This window comes from Puntigrus tetrazona, chromosome 10, assembly GCF_018831695.1.
Source record: "Puntigrus tetrazona isolate hp1 chromosome 10, ASM1883169v1, whole genome shotgun sequence".
Lineage (NCBI taxonomy): Eukaryota > Metazoa > Chordata > Actinopteri > Cypriniformes > Cyprinidae > Puntigrus > Puntigrus tetrazona.
In genome coordinates this window covers 11,024,052-11,047,302 of record NC_056708.1, presented here as the reverse complement: position 1 = coordinate 11,047,302, position 23,251 = coordinate 11,024,052, and the positions used below count along the sequence as shown (strand labels likewise).

Sequence of the window (23,251 nt, the reverse complement as noted above, 5' to 3'; positions counted from 1 at the left end):
GTGCAGTAACCCGTACTCATTGTGTGGGACCATCCATCTGAGGAGGGATAATGATTAAAATATATATAAATATATGCGGCTCTCCACACGTGTGTGTTTTACTAACCTTACCTCTCTGTGCTGCAGCGTGTATGTGTGCGTGTGTGTGTGTGTGTGTGTGTATGCTGGTTGTTGTGATGTTTAGGTCACTGTACGGCACCGAAGTGAGACTAGAAAGCCAGTTTATCCTGCCAGTTATTCCTAAACTCAATTTACCCTTTGTTTGTAAAGAAGTGAAATCAAAATCGTTTAAGAACGAAGATTAAACTAACTCCGTTTTGTCCTGTACTCAGTTTTCACTGAGTTAAGAATAATCATACACGTATATTGTAGTGATCTGATTGTGCACAAAGAGAATGAGATTCCCAGAATATCATAAATAAAGGCTTCTTGTTTGTCAAGAAATATCTGGTCTAAATCTAGCTTCATGTGCCATGTATTTTTTTTTCTCAACACGTAATTTCTCCCCCTTCATACTCACTGGACAGTTTCAGGTATTCAGAACATAATTGAAGCTTTACGGTGGGAATTTGTGACTTAATCACTAATGTAAATAAAAATGTTAAGCCTGATTTACGATGAAAGTTGGACATAAATCCAGTGTTTTAAATCTAAATGTTCACAGAATCGATTATACAAGCATTACAAATGAAAAGTGATTTTTGCACCAAAGTCGAAGTTCAACCAGCAAAAGTCATTTATTCCATTGGGTATGAGGGGGTGATTAAAATGATAGAAATGAGATTGCCCCAAAAATAATTTTCTGTACATAAGACTTATAATGACAAAAAAAAAATATACTCATGTTCAATGATGGAATGGGTGAACTGTTTACTTAAAATAAATGGTTAAACCTATAAATCGTGTGATTTTATCCATTTTAATTCATCTTCACCACTTGTATAAAAATGATATGGTTTAATCCCATCTTCATCCAATAGTGTTATTCAGTACAATTTTAGGTGTCCAGTCACTTGATCAATAAGATCAGATGGTCCCGGCCCCACGCCAAGAACCGTCCGAGACCCTGGTGCAATTTGGGTTCTTCCAGCATCTTGGATTAAACTGACCGGCAGTCCGACCTCTTTAGCGTGGGACAGCAGCTCCATCAGACAGTCCTCATCTGGAGCCTTGACCACCACTTTGGGCTGACCGCAGTACTCCCACCGTTTCAGGAGCTCTGGGTTTCTTCGCTGGACCTGCTTGTAGGCGGACACAGCAGCGTGGGAGCACTGGGCCGCCACTTTACCTTTGCCCATCTTCAGATCGGTTCGGACCACCAGGATCATTTTGAACTCTCCACTCTCGCCCATCACGCTGGCCTCGCTGCCAGCACCGGTGCTGTTTCCTAAAGCTGCCATCATGCTGCGGGACGATCTGCCAAAACGCCCACTCAGGTGCCATCCGAGGCAGAGCCCGCAGCCTACACCTGCCAGTATACCCAAAGCGACAGGCCCGTACAGAGAGTCCATCCTTGTATCTGATGAAACATAAGAGTGATTCATAATATAAACATCAGAGCAGTTCTCTATCTTTACACAAAATGACCATGTTACCATAGTACAAAGGTTAATGTTACTGCGATAAAACTAATACAAAATGGCATACAAAGAGAAACGAAACAGCATAAAGAGTTGTATCATTCATTTACAGTTTATATTCTGTTATTACAGTATTTTAACCACAGAAAACCGGTTTACCATTTAAGTAAATAGAAAATATGCTAACGCTCACGTCTGACTTATTACGAAGACAGTTTGACACGAATCACGTTTTAAATCTAAATGCTCAATGTTTATTATGAAAGCCTCGTCTGGATAAAAATGTCTATTTTCTCTATTCGTAACAATACTGCTGCTTTAGTAATTTAGATGAAGCGCTGAGATCTGCTGTATAGTTACAGAATCAAATAAGCATTGATATTTATACTACTAATAATCTATGAAACGACGACCGTTTCTGCGCTACTGTCATTCTAGCCGGCGGAATTAAATCTAGGTAAAACGTGTTCGCTTAAACGACTCTCCAACGAGCTTTTATTAACCGTACTAACAAGTGCTGGTGGGACTATTTAGCGTAAATGTCTTTCTGTACATTTGAAACCGGACTCACCAGCAACTAAAATGATTCAGCAACCTGAAGTTACCTGCAAACTCCACGAGCCGCTGCTGCTTTCAAACCGACGCTGAATGATGACGTCACGGGCGTAAAGCAACCGCCAAAGTAATCCAGTCAGGTTTTTATCGTGTGTTTTATCCTCACGAATTAACATTTGAACGTCTTATGCTTACTCTCACACTTTCATTTTGAATTGTTTAAGAAGGAAATGCCATATTTCATTAGGCTTGTTGAACTTTCTTTGCCTAATTACAGCAAGTCCGTGAGTTTGATGCCTGATGACTATCAAGAGTTAGTACCCATCTACACGGGTCATTTATAGACAGGTGCATGCATTAACAGCAGCCTGTCTATTCGTACAATTAGGGCCCAAACTTTTATCTAGGCACTTTTAATTCTTTACTCTTTTAAACCCCAGAGACCCAGCCTAATTTAAGACAGTGTAAAGAAGCTTTGAAACCAGACACTGTTTTTTGGCCTGGCCTCTCATGGTTTTACACCCTCACTGTACCCCTGGGAGAGCAGGTGTGCTGTGGATTGTGTAAGACTTAAACTACTGACAAAATGTTCTTGATTCTGACATTCGAGATTGTCTTACCTGCTGGTTCTTTTTTTGTTTATCCAGGCTGCCGTTCATCTGCTGTGACACCAGCAGTGAAGGTTATTCTTTCCCAGTGAAGGACTGCGTGAAATAGGTAAACCTTAAGGGCACAAAAATGAATGATTACAAATGTACAATATGCTGTGCATTAGATCTGATGCCTTTGTTGCTGCACAGTGAAACTGGAGAAGCAAGAACAAGTACGGTACGTTTTATCAAACAAAGGAGAGAGATGTGAAAAGATTGTGTTCTGAGTAAAACCGGCATCAAAGTGTTTTCACAGCAATGCAGGGTTACCTTCCGCAGTGATGGTGCTGTTGAAACTTTTTGTATGCCTGTTGTCAAAACTCTGTAGTACTTGGGGTTATTTTTGGTGCATTTGTGGTGGGCCTCAGGGTTTTTTGTGTGGTTAGTAACTGGAATAAGAGTCTTTATATAGACTGTCATGCCACTGGCCTATTTAGTGAATGTGAGGTCTCACTAGGGTATCGTAAAGTGCACAAATACTCATCCTTCCTCTGCGTTTGTCACATGTAGCCTAAAAGGGTATCATTCAACCAATAATGAAAAAATGATGTTATTAATCAAGCATTATGCAGTTTCTAATGATCTTCTTTCCTCTGTAGAAAGTTTAGCACAATCTCAGAGAAGATCGCATCTACTTTTACTATATGGAGAAGTGCAGCATTACTGCTTTGCTAAATATCTCCTTTTGCTTAGGTGAGTAAATTATAACAGACTATAAATTTTTATGTGAACTATAATTTGGATGGCATGTTTATGCTACAATTTGGAATAATTATGCTAAACGTTTTGGGGGGGTTTAGCTTTTACATAAATGCGGTTTGCACTTTTGCATCGGCATCCATGATAGCTCTGGCAATGCAGATGGTTGTATCACTGGGTCATGCATAGGTCAGATTGGGTTACAGTAATCTGCAAAACGCAGCAGAGAACTGCAGCCACCAGAATGATCAGGGACAGAGAAAACGGACAAGAATGTGAATGCAGACTCTGTATTTCTCTCTTCCTCCTCTCTGTCTTTCTCTGTGTGGGTCTGAAGACATTTTAAACATTGTGATTATCTGTCCCACAGGTGCATGATTGTCTAATGAGATGGCTGAAAATGGGACAGATTTGAAGTTTCCTTGAAGAAGAGTGGGACTGTGGGACCAGCACAATCAGAGCTCTGGAAAGACAGGTCAGCCCTGCAGGCTTTTTTCTAATGTACTCATTGACTTTACTGGAACACAGCATATGCTTGTTCTTTCGCAAATGCATTTTTTTTTTTTAGATCTAAGTATATTATATTATATTATTGCATCCCTGAATTATGATTGTTGTAGCTGAAACAAAAACTAAAACCATAAAAAATAAATATCTTGTTACTTGAAATAAAATAAATTTTAAATAAATGAAATCAAAACATGCCAAAGCAACATTGCTCATTTGAATTTAATAAACTAAAGCTGAGTTAAAATGTGTGTGTGTGTGTGTGTGTGTGTATATATATATATATATATATATATATATATATATATATATATATATATATATATATATATATATATATATATATATATATATATATATATATATATATATTTTTTTTTTTTTTTTTTTTTTTTTTTTATTTTTTTTTTTTTTTTTTAATCTTAGTTAAAGAATTTTGTTTGTGTCTATGTCTCATATATATATATATATATATATATATATATATATATATATATATATATATATATATATATGACATAGACACAAACAAAATTCTTTAACTAAGATTAAAATAAAAATACAAAACAACTGAAATAAAAGTGCCTCAGTAATGTTAAAATGTCACAGCTGGATCCTACAGATTCACATTTATCAACACTCTTACTGAACATGCTGAGTCCTGGCAAGCCCTGTATTTAAAAAGGAGCTTAATGGTGTCTAAACTTGATTTTGAATGCGGTACAACTACAGACAATGAAAAGGAAACTTCTGCGTATAATTCTATATGAATATGAGATTTTTTTTAATGTTAAGTTTCTTGTGCTCGCCAAAGCTGCATTTATTCTGTATATAACAGTACTGTGCTAAATTCTGCTAAAGACGAAATTAGTTTGAAAGTTAGTTCTGATCAATTTTATGCATCCTTGATGAATAAAAGTAGTATTAAATGATTTGATGATTAGTGTAAATGTACATGATAAGAAACGAATGGATAAATTGCATCTAAAATTAAATCTAAATGCTTTTGACAGAAAAAAATCTACTTGATTCTTTCATCTCAAAAGTATTTAAGAATCATTAACATTAACAGTGTCATTTACATCTCAAAGCCTCATCTTAATCCAATAAAAGCACTCGCAGCGGTGCTTACAAATTAAGACTGACATCTAACTGCAAGTTGGAGTTTTTGCCAAGTTAGTCTGGGTTTAATAAAACCCCCTGAGATTATTTTAATAGATTTTGTTTCAGTTCTGCAGAAGAGGCTTAGGTGAGTAAGGCTGTTCTTGCGAAACAGCCGCGGGTATGTAATACCAGTAGTTAAACACTTAGAATCAGGGGCCTCTGCGCGGTTTCCTCCCACACAGCTGAATGTGATAGAGTGTGTGCTCTACGTGTGCTTCAAGAGTACATACTGTTCAAGCAGGCCACTTTAATGTTTATGTAGTGCGATGCACATGACAGATTGGTAAACATTGCATTGTATGTCCTGAATATATTAGATGATACAGAATATCGCTTCTTTCAGTCTACCATTTCTCACTGACTGACTACACAGGGGCTAATAATGCGCAGCTTTAATTGTGCTTTAACTGGCACGTTTACATGGAAAAACAGATCTTTCATGTAGAGAAATTCAAGTCGTCTCTCAGCGTGTGTGGGAGCGTTTAAAAAGGCAAAGAGCTCTGACTCGTAAGACTGACGTGGAAATGATTGTAATATGACTAAGTCTAACATTCCCGGATCAGGCGTCTGACTTTGGCTTTTCCAACACTGCTGCGTTCAATTGACGCAAATGACTGCTGCAAAATAGGCCAATGGATGCTCCACTCCCCTGAGCAAGTCCACATTCGTTCACAGCTCATTTTTAATATGAGAGGGCAGCGAAGTACTGTCATCATTGCCTAAAATGTTTAGCTCACCCAAAAATGAAAATGTGCTGAAAATATACTCAACCGTGAGTTTGTTTCTTTTAAACTTAAAAGAATTTGAGAAATTTAGAAGTAGAAGCTCACCAACGGATCATCTGCAGTCAGAAGGCAGCTAATAAAAACGAAGCAATTAAACCAAAAGTATTGCACACGACCCCAGTCCATCACTTAACCTCTTGTGAAAGGCGTTTGTAAGAAATAAATCCATCATTAAGGTGTTTTAACTTCAAACCAGTTCTAAAAAAAAAACAAAGTAAAAAAAAACAGTTCTAAGCAATTATGTTGGTGGATTCTTACATCAGAGAACAGCAGGAAATGTATTTTTTCATTGGAAGAAGCATTATTATGGATTATGTATTCATATTTTTATACAAGATTTTAATTAATGCACTGGAGTCGTGTGGATTATTTGTGAATTATTTTTAGCAATTTATTCTGACGGCCCCCATTTACTGGAAGGTCCTACAAGTGTTGCAATACTTCATTTTTCTAAATCATTTTTGATAAACTCATCTACATCTTGGACTGAGTTCATTTTCTGGGTGATCTGCTCCTTTTAAGAAACTTTATCTACCTGATCAGACTTTTAAAATTACTTTTATTGGTAACATAATTTAATGTTGATGTTAGCACATGAAGCACAAATGTAGATATCTAGACAAGACGTTTTTACAATTTTTAAATTTTGTGCTTCTACTTGTTTTTGTTTATTATTATTATTATTATTATTATTACTACTATTATTGAGATTTAGACCCAAACCAGTGTCTTCCTCCTTGCCTTAATGTGTTGTTGTTTACTACTAGGCCACAGCTGTCCGCTTAATTTGCCTTGCTACTCTTGCATTTTAGCAAAGCATCGGTTTATTTAATTGTGCACATGAGGGTCAAATTATGGCATTGATTCCTTTTTATGCTCTTTACTGCCATCTCTATTCAGGCAGCACTTCAGAAGGTGAAGCTGAGCCTGCTGTTATGTAACAATTATGAAATTTTTCTGTCTATTTTTAGACTCCAATATTGTCAGGTCTTTGAAAATATGATGAGCTGGTTATTATCTTGGATCACTTTGCTCATTGATTTGATTGCATTAAAACTCTAATTTATGATGCTGTTATTTTAAAGATTTATTGTAGGTTTTTTGTTTGTGAACATGGTTGCATAATACCTCCTCTAGCTCAGCACAAAAACATGCCTTGACATCTCCATCTCTTCACGACAACAAGCACTCATTATTGCTAAACCTGACACCAGTGATTTATGAACGATGATTTTGCAGATTTCATATCAGCTGTATATAAACAGTTTCTACCTGCTTCTTGCAAAAAAATCATACATAAAAACCTTATTTAATCAAATAAAAAATACAAAACAAATGTTTCCACAACTGTATTGTATGTAAAACATACTTCTTTTGTCCATTTAATTGTCAGTCCGACTTTGGACCTCAGTGACCTTTGCTGTACAGACTAAAAATGTACAAAAAACTAAAATGTTTTAAAATATATCTTTTGTGTTCCACAGAAGAAGGTCATACAGGTTTTGAACAACACGAGGTAGACTAAATAATGGTTTTTTGGCAGACTATCCAATTAAATGCCAATTTAGTAGTGATCAGATACCTTAACCCAGCTGTGACCTTGCATCTAAACCAAATCCTCACCAACATCCAAATATACATGCTGTGCTTAATCTCTTACTTTTAAAAATGTATACTGCTAGCTATAAAAGCCTGCTTTAATAATGGAATTTAAAAAGGTCTGCACTGTCAAAGTATGTGTCATATGAAGTGGGGAATGGGACCATTTACTGTTTTGCTTTCCTGGAATTCCAGTGATGCAGATCTCTAGCCCTCTTCCAGAAACCCTTCAGTGCTTCCATAATAACCTAAACCCGCAAGTTTCACTGCAAAACAACCTGCCCTTTTCACCAACAGGAGCTAGAGGAACATTTTACAGCTCAGCTCATGGATTTCATGGCCGCTTAATGGATTCGCTTAAGATGTTTCTTCTGAAATTCCTTAAGAGCAATAAAAATAGACACAAATTATACTCAATTGCTGACGTGCAGCAAGAAGCTATAAAATGACCATTTATCGTGTTTGCTCTAGGAAGAATCTTGGAAGAATATAGAAAAAGGAAAAGAAATGTATTTTTCCTTTTCCTCGTGTCTTTCTATATATGACTTCCTTCTGCGGAATATGATTTATAATCTGTACAATTACAAATCTGTGGGCTCCGATGTTGTTCGGTTCTTAGCGTTCTTCATTAAGTAGTGTTCTTTTCATGCAAGGAGTGATGAAGAAAAATCTAAGGGAAACAGCAACCCCATAAGTTCCACAGAAATAGATAAAATGGAATGAATAGGGAATCAGTGAGTGAGGAAACGAGACAGTGAGCGAGCTAGTGAATGAGAGCGAGGGAGAGATAGGCAGAAGGAACTTGCTGCCCCTGGTTGGTGTTGTGTAAGACTTGGCTGGCTGTAGCAGAATAACACTCTTATTCTCTCAGTGCTTTGAACTCTGGTACCCTACAGCTCCGACCACCCCTCTCTGCAACAGCAAGAACTCACACTGAGGTGCCCCTCTCTCTCTCTCTCTCTCTCTCTCTCTCTCTCTCTAGCTCTCTCTCTCTAGCTCTCTCTCTCTAGCTCTCTCTCTCTAGCTCTCTCTCTCTCTATCTATTTCCCTCTCCCCTTTCCTGCTGTGTCGCACTTCTCTTTCTCTTCCCATAAGTCGTACCTCTCTCTGCTCCCTTCTCATTTGTCTTTCACTTTCTCCCACATGTGTTTGTCTGCTTCAGATGGGCTGCAGTACCTTTTGCATTTGAGGAAAGTTTCTTTTTTTTCTGTCCTTTTGGACTGAAAACAGGCGTGCACACCTTCTTCAGCTGGTAAGAACCACCTGCTTCATATATATATATATATATATATATAACCATGCAAATGTGTTTTATTATGGTTTCACATGGGAGACTGCTGCATGCATGTTTGTATATCGTATGCATTTAAGGTCGCATCTTTCTAAACGCTTGTCTGAAAGTGGTTGTGTAACTTACACATTGCTTCCTTGTGGCAATACGCGTGTAAACAGTGCATGCTGTTCAGGGTGAAAGTGAATCCACGTGCGTGTGATGGCCACACAGCAGCGTCTGGGGTCTGCAGGTGTGTGTGTGTGTGTTCATGTGTCGATAACGGGTGGTGTTTCGTTCCGTGCTGTGCGTATATGTGTGTGTCAGAACTGCACATCGCGTTTGGGATCGGTTGTCATTTCACGAGGCTGTTGGAATGAACGAACCCGTTGACCCGCGGTTTAGTCGAGGACACGCCCCTCCCTTACGCACGCACGTACGTCTCTCTGTCTTGTTTTTGTTCTCACTGAGCTGTTGTGCTTGTCCCTTCGTGTCGCTCTGGCGCTGCTTTTTTTGATCCTGTATCGCAAAGTTGTTTACTTTTAAGCTTCTGTTTCGATATACAGGTGTTGGCACGGCCACAGACAGATGCTTCAAACAGCTGGTAGGTTTTAGAGAGGGCTAACTATGAATATACTTCTGCGTCACAGCGCTGCGCAGTTGTTATGTTTCAGTTGGCACCGTCACTGGATGCAAGTGCTGAAAGAATGAACTAGAAACTTCCTCTGGAAAGAGAACTTTCCTGCCCTAAATGTAATTCGAGAAGGTTTAGTGACTTGTTTTTTACGCTTTGGCATTTTGTTATGTTTCTCTTGTTATCTGCTGGGTCTGCAGCGACATCGTGTGGTTCGTTATGTAACGCACGAACCCAGTGACCCCTCGGATTCATTGAGGCTTACTAGGAACTGTTAAATTAAGTTAGTCATGCATCGCTGGCTTTAATTAACTTTTAGCGTAGGGCTGGTTTAGTTAGAAACTGCAAATATTGAAAGTAACTTGAGCTTATTTAAGCATATGATATTTATAGATTCATGATTATATAAGTGTGTGTGTGTGTGTGTGTGTGTGTACAGGTTCATAAATATATTTAGTGTTACATTACAATTTTGCAAATACATTTTAAAAATGGACAACAACAACAGTTTGATGCTATGCAGTGTTATAATGAATAAAAAACGTTATGGGTATAGAATATGGATATTATATATGATCTGCTGTTTGTTTTTGTCTGCCTGAACAAAAAACAAATCTCAATGTTGTATGTTTAGTTGTTTGTTTATATTCGTTTTTTTCATTAGCACTAATTTAAGGATGGATTATAGAAAACAATCCTTTACAGAATTTTGTTTTCAGAAAATCAAGACTATCTAATCATCATCTCAGATGTCTGTATTATTATAATCACTTACTTGTCTTTAATAACTTAAATTATATATTTTTATATTGTCATATTTTAGATATTAAAATGAATATTTGTATGTTTTTACATTGTTTATTATAATGTTATGATTTCTAAATTCACTTAATAAAATAATTGTATGCTGTTACCTAATTATATATAAATGAATATAAAAGAATAAAATGTAATATATATTATTATTTTTTTTTTTTTCTTTGCTTATATGTATTTGCCAGGAATTCAATATCGACCAGACCAAATGTTTTTTTTTTTTTTTTTTTTATATTACACATCAGAACTATTATGATCTAGGCTATGTAATTATATTTTATATATATTTTATTCTTAGTTATACAGTATTTTCCAAGATGAATTTACATTAAAATCTGAGATGTAAAAATGTAATTAAATCAATAATAATAATAATAATGAGTTTAACCATTTAGTGAATACTAAAATGTTTGGGACTAATACTGAAATGATGCGTCATCAAATGTATCACAGACTTTCCTTATGTTGTCTTCTTTTTCGTTCAAGTCATCAAAATGTCCAGAAGATGGCGCCATAGACCAGTATGAGTTCTTGGCTCTTCCGTTACTAAAAAGATGTTTCTGTTTCTGAAATCCACACTCTTTTGCCACACATTGTGTTTAAGAAATTAAAGAGCTTGTTACCTGTAGGGGCATTAAACTATAATTTTTTTTTTTATCTAAAGAAATAATTGTTATCTGTCTTTTAGCCTGTGAAGCTGTTGCCTGACCTGCATTCGGCAGTCATGTTTTTCTGTTAGTCTTTTGTGACAGAGAACAAATGTACTTTATTGGATGATGTAATGGCACGCCTCAGTCATATGATACACTGTGTGTGTATATAATGTGTCATTTCTGTAATTTTTTTGTGAACAGAATTAAATACAGTTTTCATTTGTGCACATGAGCGCATACATTGCTGAAAGTGAATGTACAGTTGTAGTTGGTCCTGGCTTATCCAGGTCGGTTTATTTACAGTTCTTAAAATTATACCTTGTCTAACAAATACTACCAAACAACAAAAAAAAACTAAACGCAGAAAACATTTTCACGCACTTTTAATGCTTACATTGAGTCATTACATTTTAATTTGACCTAGTTCATTTTGTGGTCACAATTCATATTTAGTGTTTTTCTTTTTTTTTTGATTATTCATTTATTCTTTATTTTATGTAATTTGTTTCACTCAGCATAATTTGTGATCAAATGGCGATCCCTTGCTATAATGGAGAAAACTTTATAATATTATCTAAATCAGTGGTTCCCAATCTTGTTTGAGGCACCCTTGGAAAGCCTTTCAAAAGTTCCCGGCACCCTTATAAGGAAATAGATATTTAAAATCTCTGTAGCTTTTTTATTATTATTTATTTATTTGTTTCATTTCGAGAGTTTGCATGCAACAACACCTTATACCTAGTCCTAGATGATATGAGAATACTGTTTACACTGATTCTGCCTTAATAAAAAAATTTTGTTGAAATTTTGGCGGCACCCTCAAAAGATCTCACGGCACCCCTTAGTGCCACGGCACACCGGTTGGGAACCACTGATCTAAATTATGAAATACAGTTGTAAGTACACGTAATGGCTTCATTAGATAAGTACTTATTGTCTTCTGATATTAACTATTGCTTTTTACACATTACACATTTTACAAGAATTAAAAGGATTACTTAATTTATGTAAAAAAAAATTGTCTTAAGGAAAAACCTACAATGATCCTCATAAGCTTTACTGTATTTATCCAAAATGTAATGTCACTTTAAAGGTGAATTATGGCCTGGACATTTTGCCCAGTCATTATCACGTCTAACTACTAACGCTTTTTAACAAATTTACTTTCACAACCAAATTGATCTGGTTTTTTGTTTGTGTTTTGTTTTTTTCATTTAAGCATCAAGGTTTGTTTTTGGTTAAATGATTGATGGCACACATTTAGTGCTCACAGTTGTCCAGCAGAGGGTGGAGAGTATAATTATTTAATTGTTTGGTGTTAATTCAGTCCCGCTCTTGTGGAGTCACTCTTTCCTGATGGAGCTGTCAGTCCATTAGGAATATGGAAAGGATACATAAAACCGATGAAAATGTTCAATATAAATTTATGGAGTTGTAAGTTTTTACTGGCCTCTAATGAATGACAGGTTTCCGTATCGCTAGCTTATTCAGAGCTGCAAAAAGGCCGTTCTTACCCGACAAAGACTTTTCTTTATGAAGTTCTCGTGATTTGTTTCTGATGGCTGTTTTGTCTAGTATCTCACAGACTTGTGTGAATCACAGTTCGACCCCAGCATCTCTCTTTGTGTCTCTCTCGGTAGGAGGCAGGACCACGTGTACTCTACCCCCTCGCAGGAAAGTCAGTTGTTATAACTTCAACCAGCGGGCAACTTTTATGGACCTTTGAGCCAGGCCGCTGACCACTTTTTTTTATTTGCGTTGTAAAATATCATGCTTTGTCCCCCTTTCATTTTATTTCCAGAGGTACAGACTCAACTTTAATTGAATATTGTACAAATCACTACTCTCTGTGTGTGTGTGTGTGTGTGTGTGTGTGTGTGTGTGTGTGTGTGTGTGTGTGTGTGTGTGTGTGTGTGTGTGTGTGTGTGTGTGTGTGTGTGTGTGTGTGTGTGTGTGTGTGTGTGTGTGTGATGAAATACATTATTTATATGTAATACTACATGTAAGACACATTTTTGTACATACATATAAAATAAGAGCAAAATACATAATATACAATAGTATTTACATGGTCTACTAAGGTGCATTAAAAAACTTTTTACCATGCCATTATTTTCAAAAAGCACATTAGTGCCTGTATTAATAGTCAATGATTTTTGTGAATGCGTTGCTGTCAATAATTGTTGTCATTGCAGTTTTAATCAGTTTGGACTTCATGTGAGATAATTCTCAATTTGAGTATAAAAACTTGGCTTTTTATTTCAGTGTTTACACTTGAATAAAAGCCGTCATTTAGACAATCCCTCATACAAGCGTGTGCGTGACTGCTTTCCTCCAGCTATTTACACAGCCAGTGTGTTACAATATCATTTTGCCATAATCAGCTTTGAAACACATTTGCTACGTAAGGCAAAGAACCATTAGTGTATTTAATCAGTGTGATTTAAGCCCCTCATACATTTGAAATGGCGCACCTGGCAACACTGCATTTCTCTATATAAAGTGTGGATTGTGCAGCGTGCAAAAATGAAAAAGATCCTGAAATAAAATTGCAATTGCTGTATTATTATACACACACAGAAGTTACTTTTAGAAAGAGTGGACATGCTTAAAAGAATATTGTCTATATTTATCACGTTTTGGCATATTGTCATATAACAGAAAATGTTCAAGAGACTATTTTCTTCTGTTTAGCTTTATCACGTTATTGTTCCTCTGTCTCTTTATTTACGTGATAAACAGTTGTATGTTACATTCTTGTTGTTTTATTTATTTTATTCTTAAAATAGAAACAGAATTGAAATCAATAATCAAAACAATACACACATTTGGACAAGAATTCAAAGTTTTGCGTAAAACGTTTTACAGAACATGTAAAACATTTAAAAAGTTTTAACTGCGTTAACTTCCACATAACACAGATTTCTCTTGCTATCCAAATGTTTTACACGCAATGAAAACATTTTAATTGTTTTCAAATGGCTATAGATAAATTTGAACAAACGTGTACTACTATTTTTTATTTTTTTTTTAAGTTTGTCCGAGTTTACTAACTTCTGGGCATATGTTCAGTAAATTGTCTATGTTGGACACACACACACACTTGCACCCCCCCCCACACATTATTAACCATTAGCCCGATTCTAAATCCCCTCTCACTGAAACTCTTTTTCTAACAAAAACTTGAGCAATATGCTAAATCACTTACAATCACAAATGTGAACAGCATTGCCCAGGTGCACACAAATCCACACTTACATACCTCACCCTGTCCCCTCAATCGCCACACAATGGCATTGTAATCAGGCACGTCATTCATGATTGTGGGCGGGTTTGGGCTGTGAGTCAGACATGTACCTGCTCAGGGCCGTGAAACCGCATTTGAGACACACGAAAGGAAACGGCCAGTTCATGCAGGTGATATGACAGGTGTTAATGTGTGCGGACGTGCCTATTTGTGTGGGAAGCAGTACTGAACAGTCTTAAGATCTTAGTATTATTTTCTAGAGTAAAAATTCTCTATTTGAATAAACATCTGCTTTGTGCTAAGACGTGGACAAAAGCTCTTTTTATGTTTGAAGAATCTCGTTTGTGGGATGAATGAAATGGAGGGGTTTTCATTGATTTATTTCTCTCATTCACGAGAAGGACATTGGCGTGACACTGATAAAAATAGCAGCTCAGCCTATGAGTTTATCTTAGCATTAACAACTTGAAGAAAAGCTTTTGATTACCTGGAACTAGATGGTGTGCAACATTTTTAATTGATAAAGGTTCATAGGATTCTGTAAGGGGATGTTTTGCAGACATATGACTTTGTCAAATTCACTGCTGCAAAGTGTGTGTGTGTGTGTGTGTGTGTGTGTGTGTTTTTTTTTTTTTTTTTTGAGGATTTTGTAAGAAGTGTGTTAGAATAAACTGTCACAGATCATAATCTTGTTAACATCATGTAGTCTTTTAAAACATTTTTGGTAACCCTTTATTTTACTTACTTGTACTTACAATTATAATAACAAAACTATGAATAATTACTTGCAAGTAACACTAATCCAAACCCTAAGCCTTTAACATATAGTAAGGACATGTAGTTAATTAATCTTTCTCAATGCTAATTTGTAGAATTGCACTGTAACTAATACACCTTAAAATAAAGTGTAACCCATTTTAGTAACTACATTTAAGATTTCACTTGTTAACGTTAAATAAATTAGTCACATGAACTAACAATGAACAATACTGTAGATTTGTACGAATCTTTGTTACTGTTAATTTTAACATTTACTAAAGTTTACTAAAGTTTTTACTAAAACAGTTGCATTTCTATTAACTAGACTTAACCAGTTTTTATAGATGCTTTTAAAAATGCTGTTTGTTTGTTAGATAATGCGTTGTCTGATGTTTACAAATGAGACCTTACAGCATTTTCCAGTTGCAGGTCCAGTTTCTAAAGTCTGATCTCTAGAGAATCTGGTTTGTTGCAGTTCTGAATAGGAGAGTTGGCAGTTTTCTTTGTGATGATCCCAATAAATTATGAATTAGAAAGGCATTGGTGTTTGTGCCGCTTCATGTCTTTCTAGAGCGGGACACTCCCTTCCCTGCTGACTGATCAAAACAAATTAGGGCATAAATGGCTTGGTTTTTATTTGTTTTCAAATCTGTCGATCGGCGACGTATGCAAGACCAAATGTGTCTGAAACCAGTCAATCAGTGCACGATCTTTTTCTGGTGCCAGGAATGGTCTCCCGACAGCCTCACCTCACTGTCCTTGGTGCCGGACAGCATGTGTGTGTGTCCCGGTGGCATGGCAGTGGGTGGAGGAACTAGAATGAGCTCATGTGGTTGAAAATCCCACATTGATAAATCATGGACTAACCCCCACGCATGCACACACACCCAACCACACATTATTTCAACCCAGGGGACGCTGTCTCATAGTCACCAAAACGTACACATACACACTGTCTCTCACTCCAGATTGCAAACTGAGCATTCCCCGTCATTGGCGATTGATCATGCACTCCAAAGTGAAATGGATGATGGTTCCTACACGCATGTGAAAATGAGTTTCACAGAAGCTTGGTGGGTGCCGCAGATGACCTCACTGATAGTCTGAAGTGTTCGTCCAAGCCTGATATAGAGCTTAAGTAACGTGAGAGAACAGCATAATTCATTTTGACAATCTTGTATAGGGATTGTTTGTTGATGGTTTATATAAGTCAAGGAATATTATCTAATATTTACTTTTTTTATTTATTCATTTTTTGCATATATATATGTATGTGCGTGAGAGAGAGAGAGTGTATGTGTGTGTGTACATTGAATTTTTTTTTTTTAAATGCTGAATAACTCAAATAATTTTCACCAACAGTCACGAAGAAATAGAAAATAAAACACTGAATTAAAAGTGAAATATTGAAGTAGAAATCTAAGATATAATGTAGGAATATTTTTCTGTACCACGTAATCCATCTGTTTAATTTACAACTTTGAGAGAGAAGAAAAGGATATTCTCGATTGACAAGGCGATCAATGGTGTAACAGCTTTTTAATGTTATTTGTAACTGTATGAATGAAGTTATTTTTTTTTTTTGGTTTGTATGTAAAAGTTTTGTTTCTACTTTTCTGCTGTAATACCATAGGACACAATCCAATTTTCACTTGTCAACTACACACACACACACGCACTGTGCCTATACACGCCTTCTCTGAAATACAACAAAATATGTAAAAAGTAATACATATGCCTATTTTCTTTACCTATAGATATAATTAATTGTTTGTTATTTTGTGCTGTTTTAAAGGAAAGCCAAGTGTAGACAGGAAAGCAGGGGTGTGAGAGGGGGAGTGGGAATGGGACATGACCCAAGTCGGACTCAAACATGGATAACTGAGCCAACAACTCTTATGCATGAGCATGTGCACCACAAATTTGACATTAATAATTTTAAGTTGAATAAAATGGGTATGTTAAGCATTATATAATGCTAATTTGTAAATGACATGTTTGCTTTTCTTCTTATTACACATGTCCTGTAAAAGAAATTAGAAATTGCACATGTGGTCAGGCATTTTCTTCTCCTGTTTCCTTCGTGATTAAAAACAAACATTAGGGGGGGAAAAAGTCTGCTGGGCTTAATACAGAAAATGATCCGCAGATTAGTAATAATTCATCACTTTCATATTTCATAGCCAAACATCAGTTGAGCCCAGCAGTTAGAGAACAGCCGGTTGCCAGTTCACAGATCATAAGGGAGGGTTGCCAGACCCCAGGTCCTTCCCTCCCATGTGGCGTAGTTGGCTGCATCTTTCTTCTGTTTGAATGTGTGTACACTTTACTAGTGATCTCGTCTGTCTTTATTGCATGGCCCCGGTTTCTGTGGGCCGCCACAAGAATGTCCGCTATTTTCTTTCCATTATCCCATAGCTTAGGACTCTGGACCGGTGTTTGGTGCAGACGGGCTATTGTGGAAAAAAAGACAAGTATTAGGCCATTTTATAGACTTCACAGCTGCTGACATAATTCAACAGTGTTTTTTTTCCGCTGTGGAACATCAGGGAGGGTAAACGGCTCCCTGTGTGGAGGCCGTTATCCGTACACCCCTCTTTTTTTCCTCACATCTTCTCTCATTCACTCCCCTTTTATTCACTCATCTCCTCCTCTTCCCCTCCTCTTGTCTTGTTATTGCTAGACGATTACGAACTCCCACTCAAATTAAGAGCCAAGTGCCCGATTCTCAAATGTTCAGTCTAATTGAATCTGTTACCTATAAATGTGCTGCGGAATCACAGAATCACATGTTGATATGGCATTTTTGTAATTGTTTTCTTGCCAGTGAGGTGGGAAGCATTTATTTAATGTGCATTTTTTATGATGATGATGATGATGATGATTATTATTATTATTATTATTATTATTATTATTTTATATTTTTTATAAAATGTAATTTTAAATGCATTTGTTTAGAATGTTTAAATATCCTTGTACCTCATATTTAGTTTAATTCTATTTTACAATTAGTGTAAATGTCATTTTTGTGTAATGTCATGTATTCAGAGATGTTCATTTATCACACCACAAAATGAAACAGTGAAAATCTACTGCAATTACAATATGTTTGTATATTTTGGGTCCATTTACAAACGTCTTCTTTGCTTGCTTTTCTTTCTTTTTTTCCAAGATATTTTTTTTTAATTTTCAACGAAACTTTAAATGAAAAACTTTCATCTTTTTGAATGAAAGTTTAAATGAAAAGTTCACATGAAATGAAAATTTGTGTCAGACACAAGTAAGGATAATCAGTGGAAGCAAGAACATCTGATGTTTAGATAATCACATGATCAAAGTAAAAACTGTACATATTAGCTTAGAAATGAGAATAGGTTGATTTATATAAGTAATTGTATTCTCAGTTTTGTCACACATTTAAAAAGGTAAAACAGTTTATAGAACTCACTGTATATATACTGTATAAATTTTAACCTAAGATTTCCAAAAGGTAGTTTTTCATCAACTAACTTTAAACAATGATAGCAAGTGAAAGCCTAAACAGATATGTATTGTTACAATTTATGCATTAAGTAAACACTCATAACCCTCTATTCATAACCCTCAGTGCCAGAAAGAAAAATGATTTGTTCATCTGCCCACTATATCTTGTTTCTACACAGAGGGCATTTCATGACAATAAGACATTTGAGCGTGAAGCTGAAAAGAACGCCAGGTCCGAGGTGAACGCATCTAAAGCACACAATATTATCAGAAACGCTCATCATTTCTCACATTCACTCACCTAAACTTTTTTTGATGGTTGCCTACATTTACAGGGGTTGTAGGCAAAATAAGTCACACTGTACATTTAAAAAAAAAAAATGTAATCGTCATTGTTAAACAATTACAACATCTTCCTCTCATTTGGCGTAATGGTCCGTTGCGACAAATCCTCTCTAAGGTAGAAATTACACCTCAGAATTGCTCTCGTCATTGTGTAATACTCAAAAATGCATTAGTTTTAAGGAAGCTCTCGCATTTGCTCTAAATTCGTGAGTATTCTCACTCGTCAAGGCCTATATGCAAACCACGGAAAATGAGTGACAGTTCAGTATGATTACTTAGATGATTCAGACTCCTAGAAGCATTCCTGACATGAGAGGAATATGCCTGCCGGTGATGGTGCCGTTATTAAAGGATCTTGTTTCTTTGGCCTGGTTTAGTTCTGATGGCTTTGCCCTACTTTGTACCGGAAGTCAGGTCCCCACCCTGTTGCAAAAGGCCTTTTCAGTTTTCAATTGCATAATCCTCCTCGGCCTTGTTTGTAGAATGTGCGTCAGCAAGCACTCCTGTCTTACACCCTGTTAAACAACCAATCATTCATAAACAAACTCAGATCTCAAAGGGCCACGTTTGTTTACACAATGAAAAGGCCGGTGGTGTCGTGTGTGTGTGTGTGTGTACAAGTAGAAGCATGTGAATGGCGTGTAGGAGAATGTATCGTCAGTTCAAATGTGCTCTTCCTGATTTGTCGGGGCAGGCTGGATGTTGGTCATCAGCTGTGCGTGTGAAGATGTGTTGAAACAAGCTTAGGATTTATCATCACAATTCCGTTCTTTCCTTCATGTGCTAAGTCATACTGATTCTTGCGCTTGTTTATATTTTTTTTTTCTGCCCGCTTTTGGGAAAAAACATGGCAGAGTAAAAACAAACACGGCCTGCTGCAGCTGTGCTCATATAAAAGATGAGAATTTAACTATTACTGTAACTCTTTGCCGTCTTCTTCTCTGTGGTGTGTATGTTAAGAGCTTTTGGAACATTTTGGTGGTGGTGACCCCAGATATGATGATATGAAAAAATGTAGAAGTTAATTACGTCATTAAATATGTTTCGTTATTATCTTACATGCACACATCAGCTTGTAAATTATATTTACACACTATATGGTGATGGTGACAAAGGTTTTGCAGTATGTGGAGTTAACAGTATACCAGTGTTGATCAAGGCCATTCATTCATGACTTGGTGAACTAGGTAAGGTAGTGAGATCTCTAATTAAGGTCACGGGGTCACTCTGCTTTATCTCTCCTCCCACTCTTACCATTCACATCTCCCTATATGGAGCAACAGTTGGCTGGTGACACATCATTCCTGTATTTGTGATATGAATGGATTGCAGAGAAGCAGTGAGTATGTGTGTTCCTGTGCTTTTTTTGTTGTGTGTGTGTGTGTGTGTGTGTGTGTGTGTGTATAATGGAAAGTTCTCTGATGCTCATTCATGCTTCTTTGCCTTTCTGTCAGAGTGCATTTGGCACAGGTGCAGTACTCACCCTTAGTAACGGCCGTTTCTTCCCCAGAGTCTCTTTTCTTCTTTGATCTGGGGCTCGTTTCTGCCCCCTGGGTTTCCAATTATCACCACCCTCCATTTTGTCTCCCACTCACTTGTTACAAGGGTCAACGATGTGACGCTCATTTTTTGTTTGAGTCTAATAATTTATTCAAATGCAATTCATGCGAAATCATGACTTGAATACACCAAGTCTGTGATGTGACATGTTTTTAATTTCTGGATTAAATGTTCTCATTCAAAGGCTGAAATGTTTGCCAAAGAAGTATATGAATTATGAAAAATTGGTTACACTTCATGTTAAGGTGTCTTTGTTACAGTGTAATTATACATTTAGGTACCTAGTAATATCAATTAATTTCACGGTTTAGCTTGTGTAAATATGCATAATTTATAGTTATTATTATTGAAAAAATAGCAACATGTAGTACCCCTAAGTACCCTTATAGACTCAAATCACTTAGACACACATTTTCTTAAAATATTTTATAAATATTTAAATATGACATGTTATGTATTTAATGTGCAAGAACATATTTTCGAACTTATTTAATCATACATTTTTTATTTATATATGTGTAAACGTTGTGTGACGTCAACCTAACAAATACTGCATTTTCTTTCAACTTTTTTTTTTAAATCATCAGAACCTTTTGTTTCGTTGTGAGATAAAATGTAAAAGAAGGGTTAGATAAGGCTGGATTTTGTTAAAGATTCTAATATTAATATTAATAGTTGTTTCATTGACTTTATCAAACATGGAAAATTTGAAATGCTTTTATAGCTTCACAGCCCCTATATAGATTTTTTTTGGTATACAGTCCTTTTTCATTTTAAATATTGTTTGTATTAATGTAGAACCAACATCAGTCATCATTTTGTAATGACCTGTTTTTGTCTTGTAGCGTCTTCACAGCTATCGGCTCACGTGAGTGACTCTCCACCAAACCACCCCACACTGACCAGATCTGCAGAAAACTCGCAAAGCTGGAGGCAAGGAAACCTGACCTTTTTTTTTTTTTTTTTTATGACTTTACTCAATCACACAAAATAAGTGACCTACAAATAGCGCATGATCTTAAATATTTCTTACTTCTTTTATGTTATACGTTACTTAAGTTTTTCAGACCATGCAATGTGTTTATTTCCAGATTTAGATGTCTTCCAGATCTCAGATGTTTGGATCACAATACATTTTGGCTCATAATGCTTTTAACTACAAATTAGTCTTTTTACTTTGACCGTGCTTAAAATCATTCAGCAGATCCAAAACCTGCAAAGATTCTGCCTGGGCCTGCTTAAGACTCCATTTAATGCTATTAATATTGAGGTCCGATTTCATTGAGGCCTTTTTTTCTGAATGATAAGCGCGTGTGGTGGGGAAAGAACCTGTCAATGTTTGTGAATTTCCCTGCTGCTGCTTACTAGCGGTTTCACACTTCACACACCAGACATGTGGTTTAGCATTTTTTTACTATGAGTAGTACAGCCTGTTCTTTAAAACACACGCTCCTCCAATTGCACACGCATATGCATGACCTGATGAGGAAGTGATTCTATTGACAAGGCAAAGATGGTACAGACTGATCTAGAAACTAGTTCTAGTTCTTACCATCTTCCTGTCACTCACCTCATCTATTATTTGCGTAAGCAGAGCTGTTTACTTGCTGTGTGTTCACTGTTGTGGCTTTAAAGTTAAGATTATAAATTCCAATTCCAACTGCAACTTTATATATTAAAAATATATATAAAAAAATATTTTAAAAGCTAAAATAATGCCACACCTCAAACTCAGACCATTGGTTGAGCCGATTAACCCGAACTGTTTCGAGGAAATAACTGAACCACAAGTTTTTAATCTTTGCGAAAATGATTGACTGATTATGACCCCACTTAGATCTGTCTTCAGTCTGATTTTTTTCTTCTTTTTTTTTTTTTTTTTTCTTCCCAAAAGTCATCAAGAAACTTTCTTAGAAAATTCTGGGGGAGGTTTTACTACAGAGAAAAATAGCACATTGCTCGCTAATGTAAGAAATAATGAGAAGCCTCCAGTAAATGATGCCCTTGAGCTATTTTTTCACTCAGAAATAGGAAATGTACTTGAATATCTGTGATGTCATTATCACCTCATGTCTGTCCACGCATCATGTGCAAAAGACTTTCTTCAGAAATGTTTAACAACTTCTAGATATGCAAAAGGAGCAGTGATGACTTTCTGCTTGTCAAGAATATAACTGAGATGTTGTTGCTATTTATTAACAGTAAAAAGTAAAGCCATATTTACGACCGTGTGTGTCTTGAATTCATAGAAATTGCTAGGTCCAAAAACTGATCAGTGAGGTCTTTGTTTCCAGTTTAAATGCGTTTGTAACACACTTATTGTAAATGATTAGCATATTGTAGCGTAAAAAGCATTGTTCTTATTAGGGCTTTGGTGCGGACATGTGTCCATTACTGCAGTGCTTATGGGAATGCAGATTTGAGTCTGGTCATATTCCAGTCTGCTTCTCGATTTCTCATCATTCTTTTTGTACTGCCCTGGCAAAAATAGCATAATAGATAAAACAAAACAAAAAGGTTAAGGTTAGGTGTATATAAGTGTGTTAACTTTTAAACAAACAAACTGACACCATTGGTTAAAATAGTGTTGAGCCTGGCCCATTCAATCCTTTCAAACAGGTTGCAATTTTAGTCACTGACAAAATATATTTTTTACACATAAAGTGGAGGCCAAAATGATTAGAACACTAGTATTTTCACCAGCTAAAAGGGTTTAAAGTCACTTATCTTTTGCTGTAGTGTGCCGGTAGGAAATATCAGTTTACATTTTCCAAATATTTATTTTGCTTTTAATTGTAATAATCCAATGAGAGTGTTTACACAACAGCCAGTGCTCCACACAGACATCTGATCTGATCATCATCCAGTCTGTCTGGAATATCCAAAAATTTGCGTCCACCACTGTATATTTTGTTATATTTATTAAATACTAGAATCAGTTTTAC

General features: G+C 36.1%; 2 protein-coding genes and 2 long non-coding RNA genes across 8 annotated transcripts in view; 3 read left to right on the top strand and 1 right to left on the bottom strand.

Moving 5' to 3' along the window:
• The window catches only part of cltca (clathrin, heavy chain a (Hc)), a 33,012-nt gene extending 32,116 nt beyond the window's left edge, over positions 1–896 (top strand). For all 4 annotated transcript variants that reach the window (XM_043249946.1, XM_043249945.1, XM_043249944.1 and 1 more), the window contains one exon: positions 1–896. This exon is cut by the window's left edge and continues 839 nt beyond it. The gene's annotated coding sequence lies outside the window, so the exon portion shown is untranslated.
• ptrh2 (peptidyl-tRNA hydrolase 2) lies at positions 713–2,311 on the bottom strand. 2 transcript variants are annotated; one of them, XM_043249952.1, is made up of 2 exons: positions 2,186–2,311; positions 713–1,519 (listed from the first exon to the last, which is right to left on the bottom strand). In XM_043249952.1, the coding sequence occupies exon 2, from the start codon at positions 1,509–1,511 to the stop codon at positions 987–989; it is 525 nt and encodes a 174-aa protein (XP_043105887.1). In that variant the 5' UTR covers positions 1,512–1,519; positions 2,186–2,311; the 3' UTR covers positions 713–986. The 2 variants fall into 2 exon arrangements, with proteins under 2 accessions (XP_043105887.1, XP_043105886.1); XM_043249951.1 differs by having other exon boundaries at positions 2,152–2,283.
• A 138-nt stretch (positions 2,312–2,449) lies between these two features.
• On the top strand, positions 2,450–21,234 carry LOC122352521. Its single transcript, XR_006251883.1, has 4 exons — positions 2,450–2,852; positions 3,385–3,478; positions 3,855–3,959; positions 21,152–21,234. It is a non-coding gene; the product is annotated as an uncharacterized LOC122352521 (long non-coding RNA).
• Positions 8,503–11,611, top strand: LOC122352520. The gene is made up of 3 exons (XR_006251882.1): positions 8,503–8,791; positions 9,376–9,413; positions 10,746–11,611. It is a non-coding gene; the product is annotated as an uncharacterized LOC122352520 (long non-coding RNA).
• Positions 21,235–23,251: the final 2,017 nt, after the last annotated feature.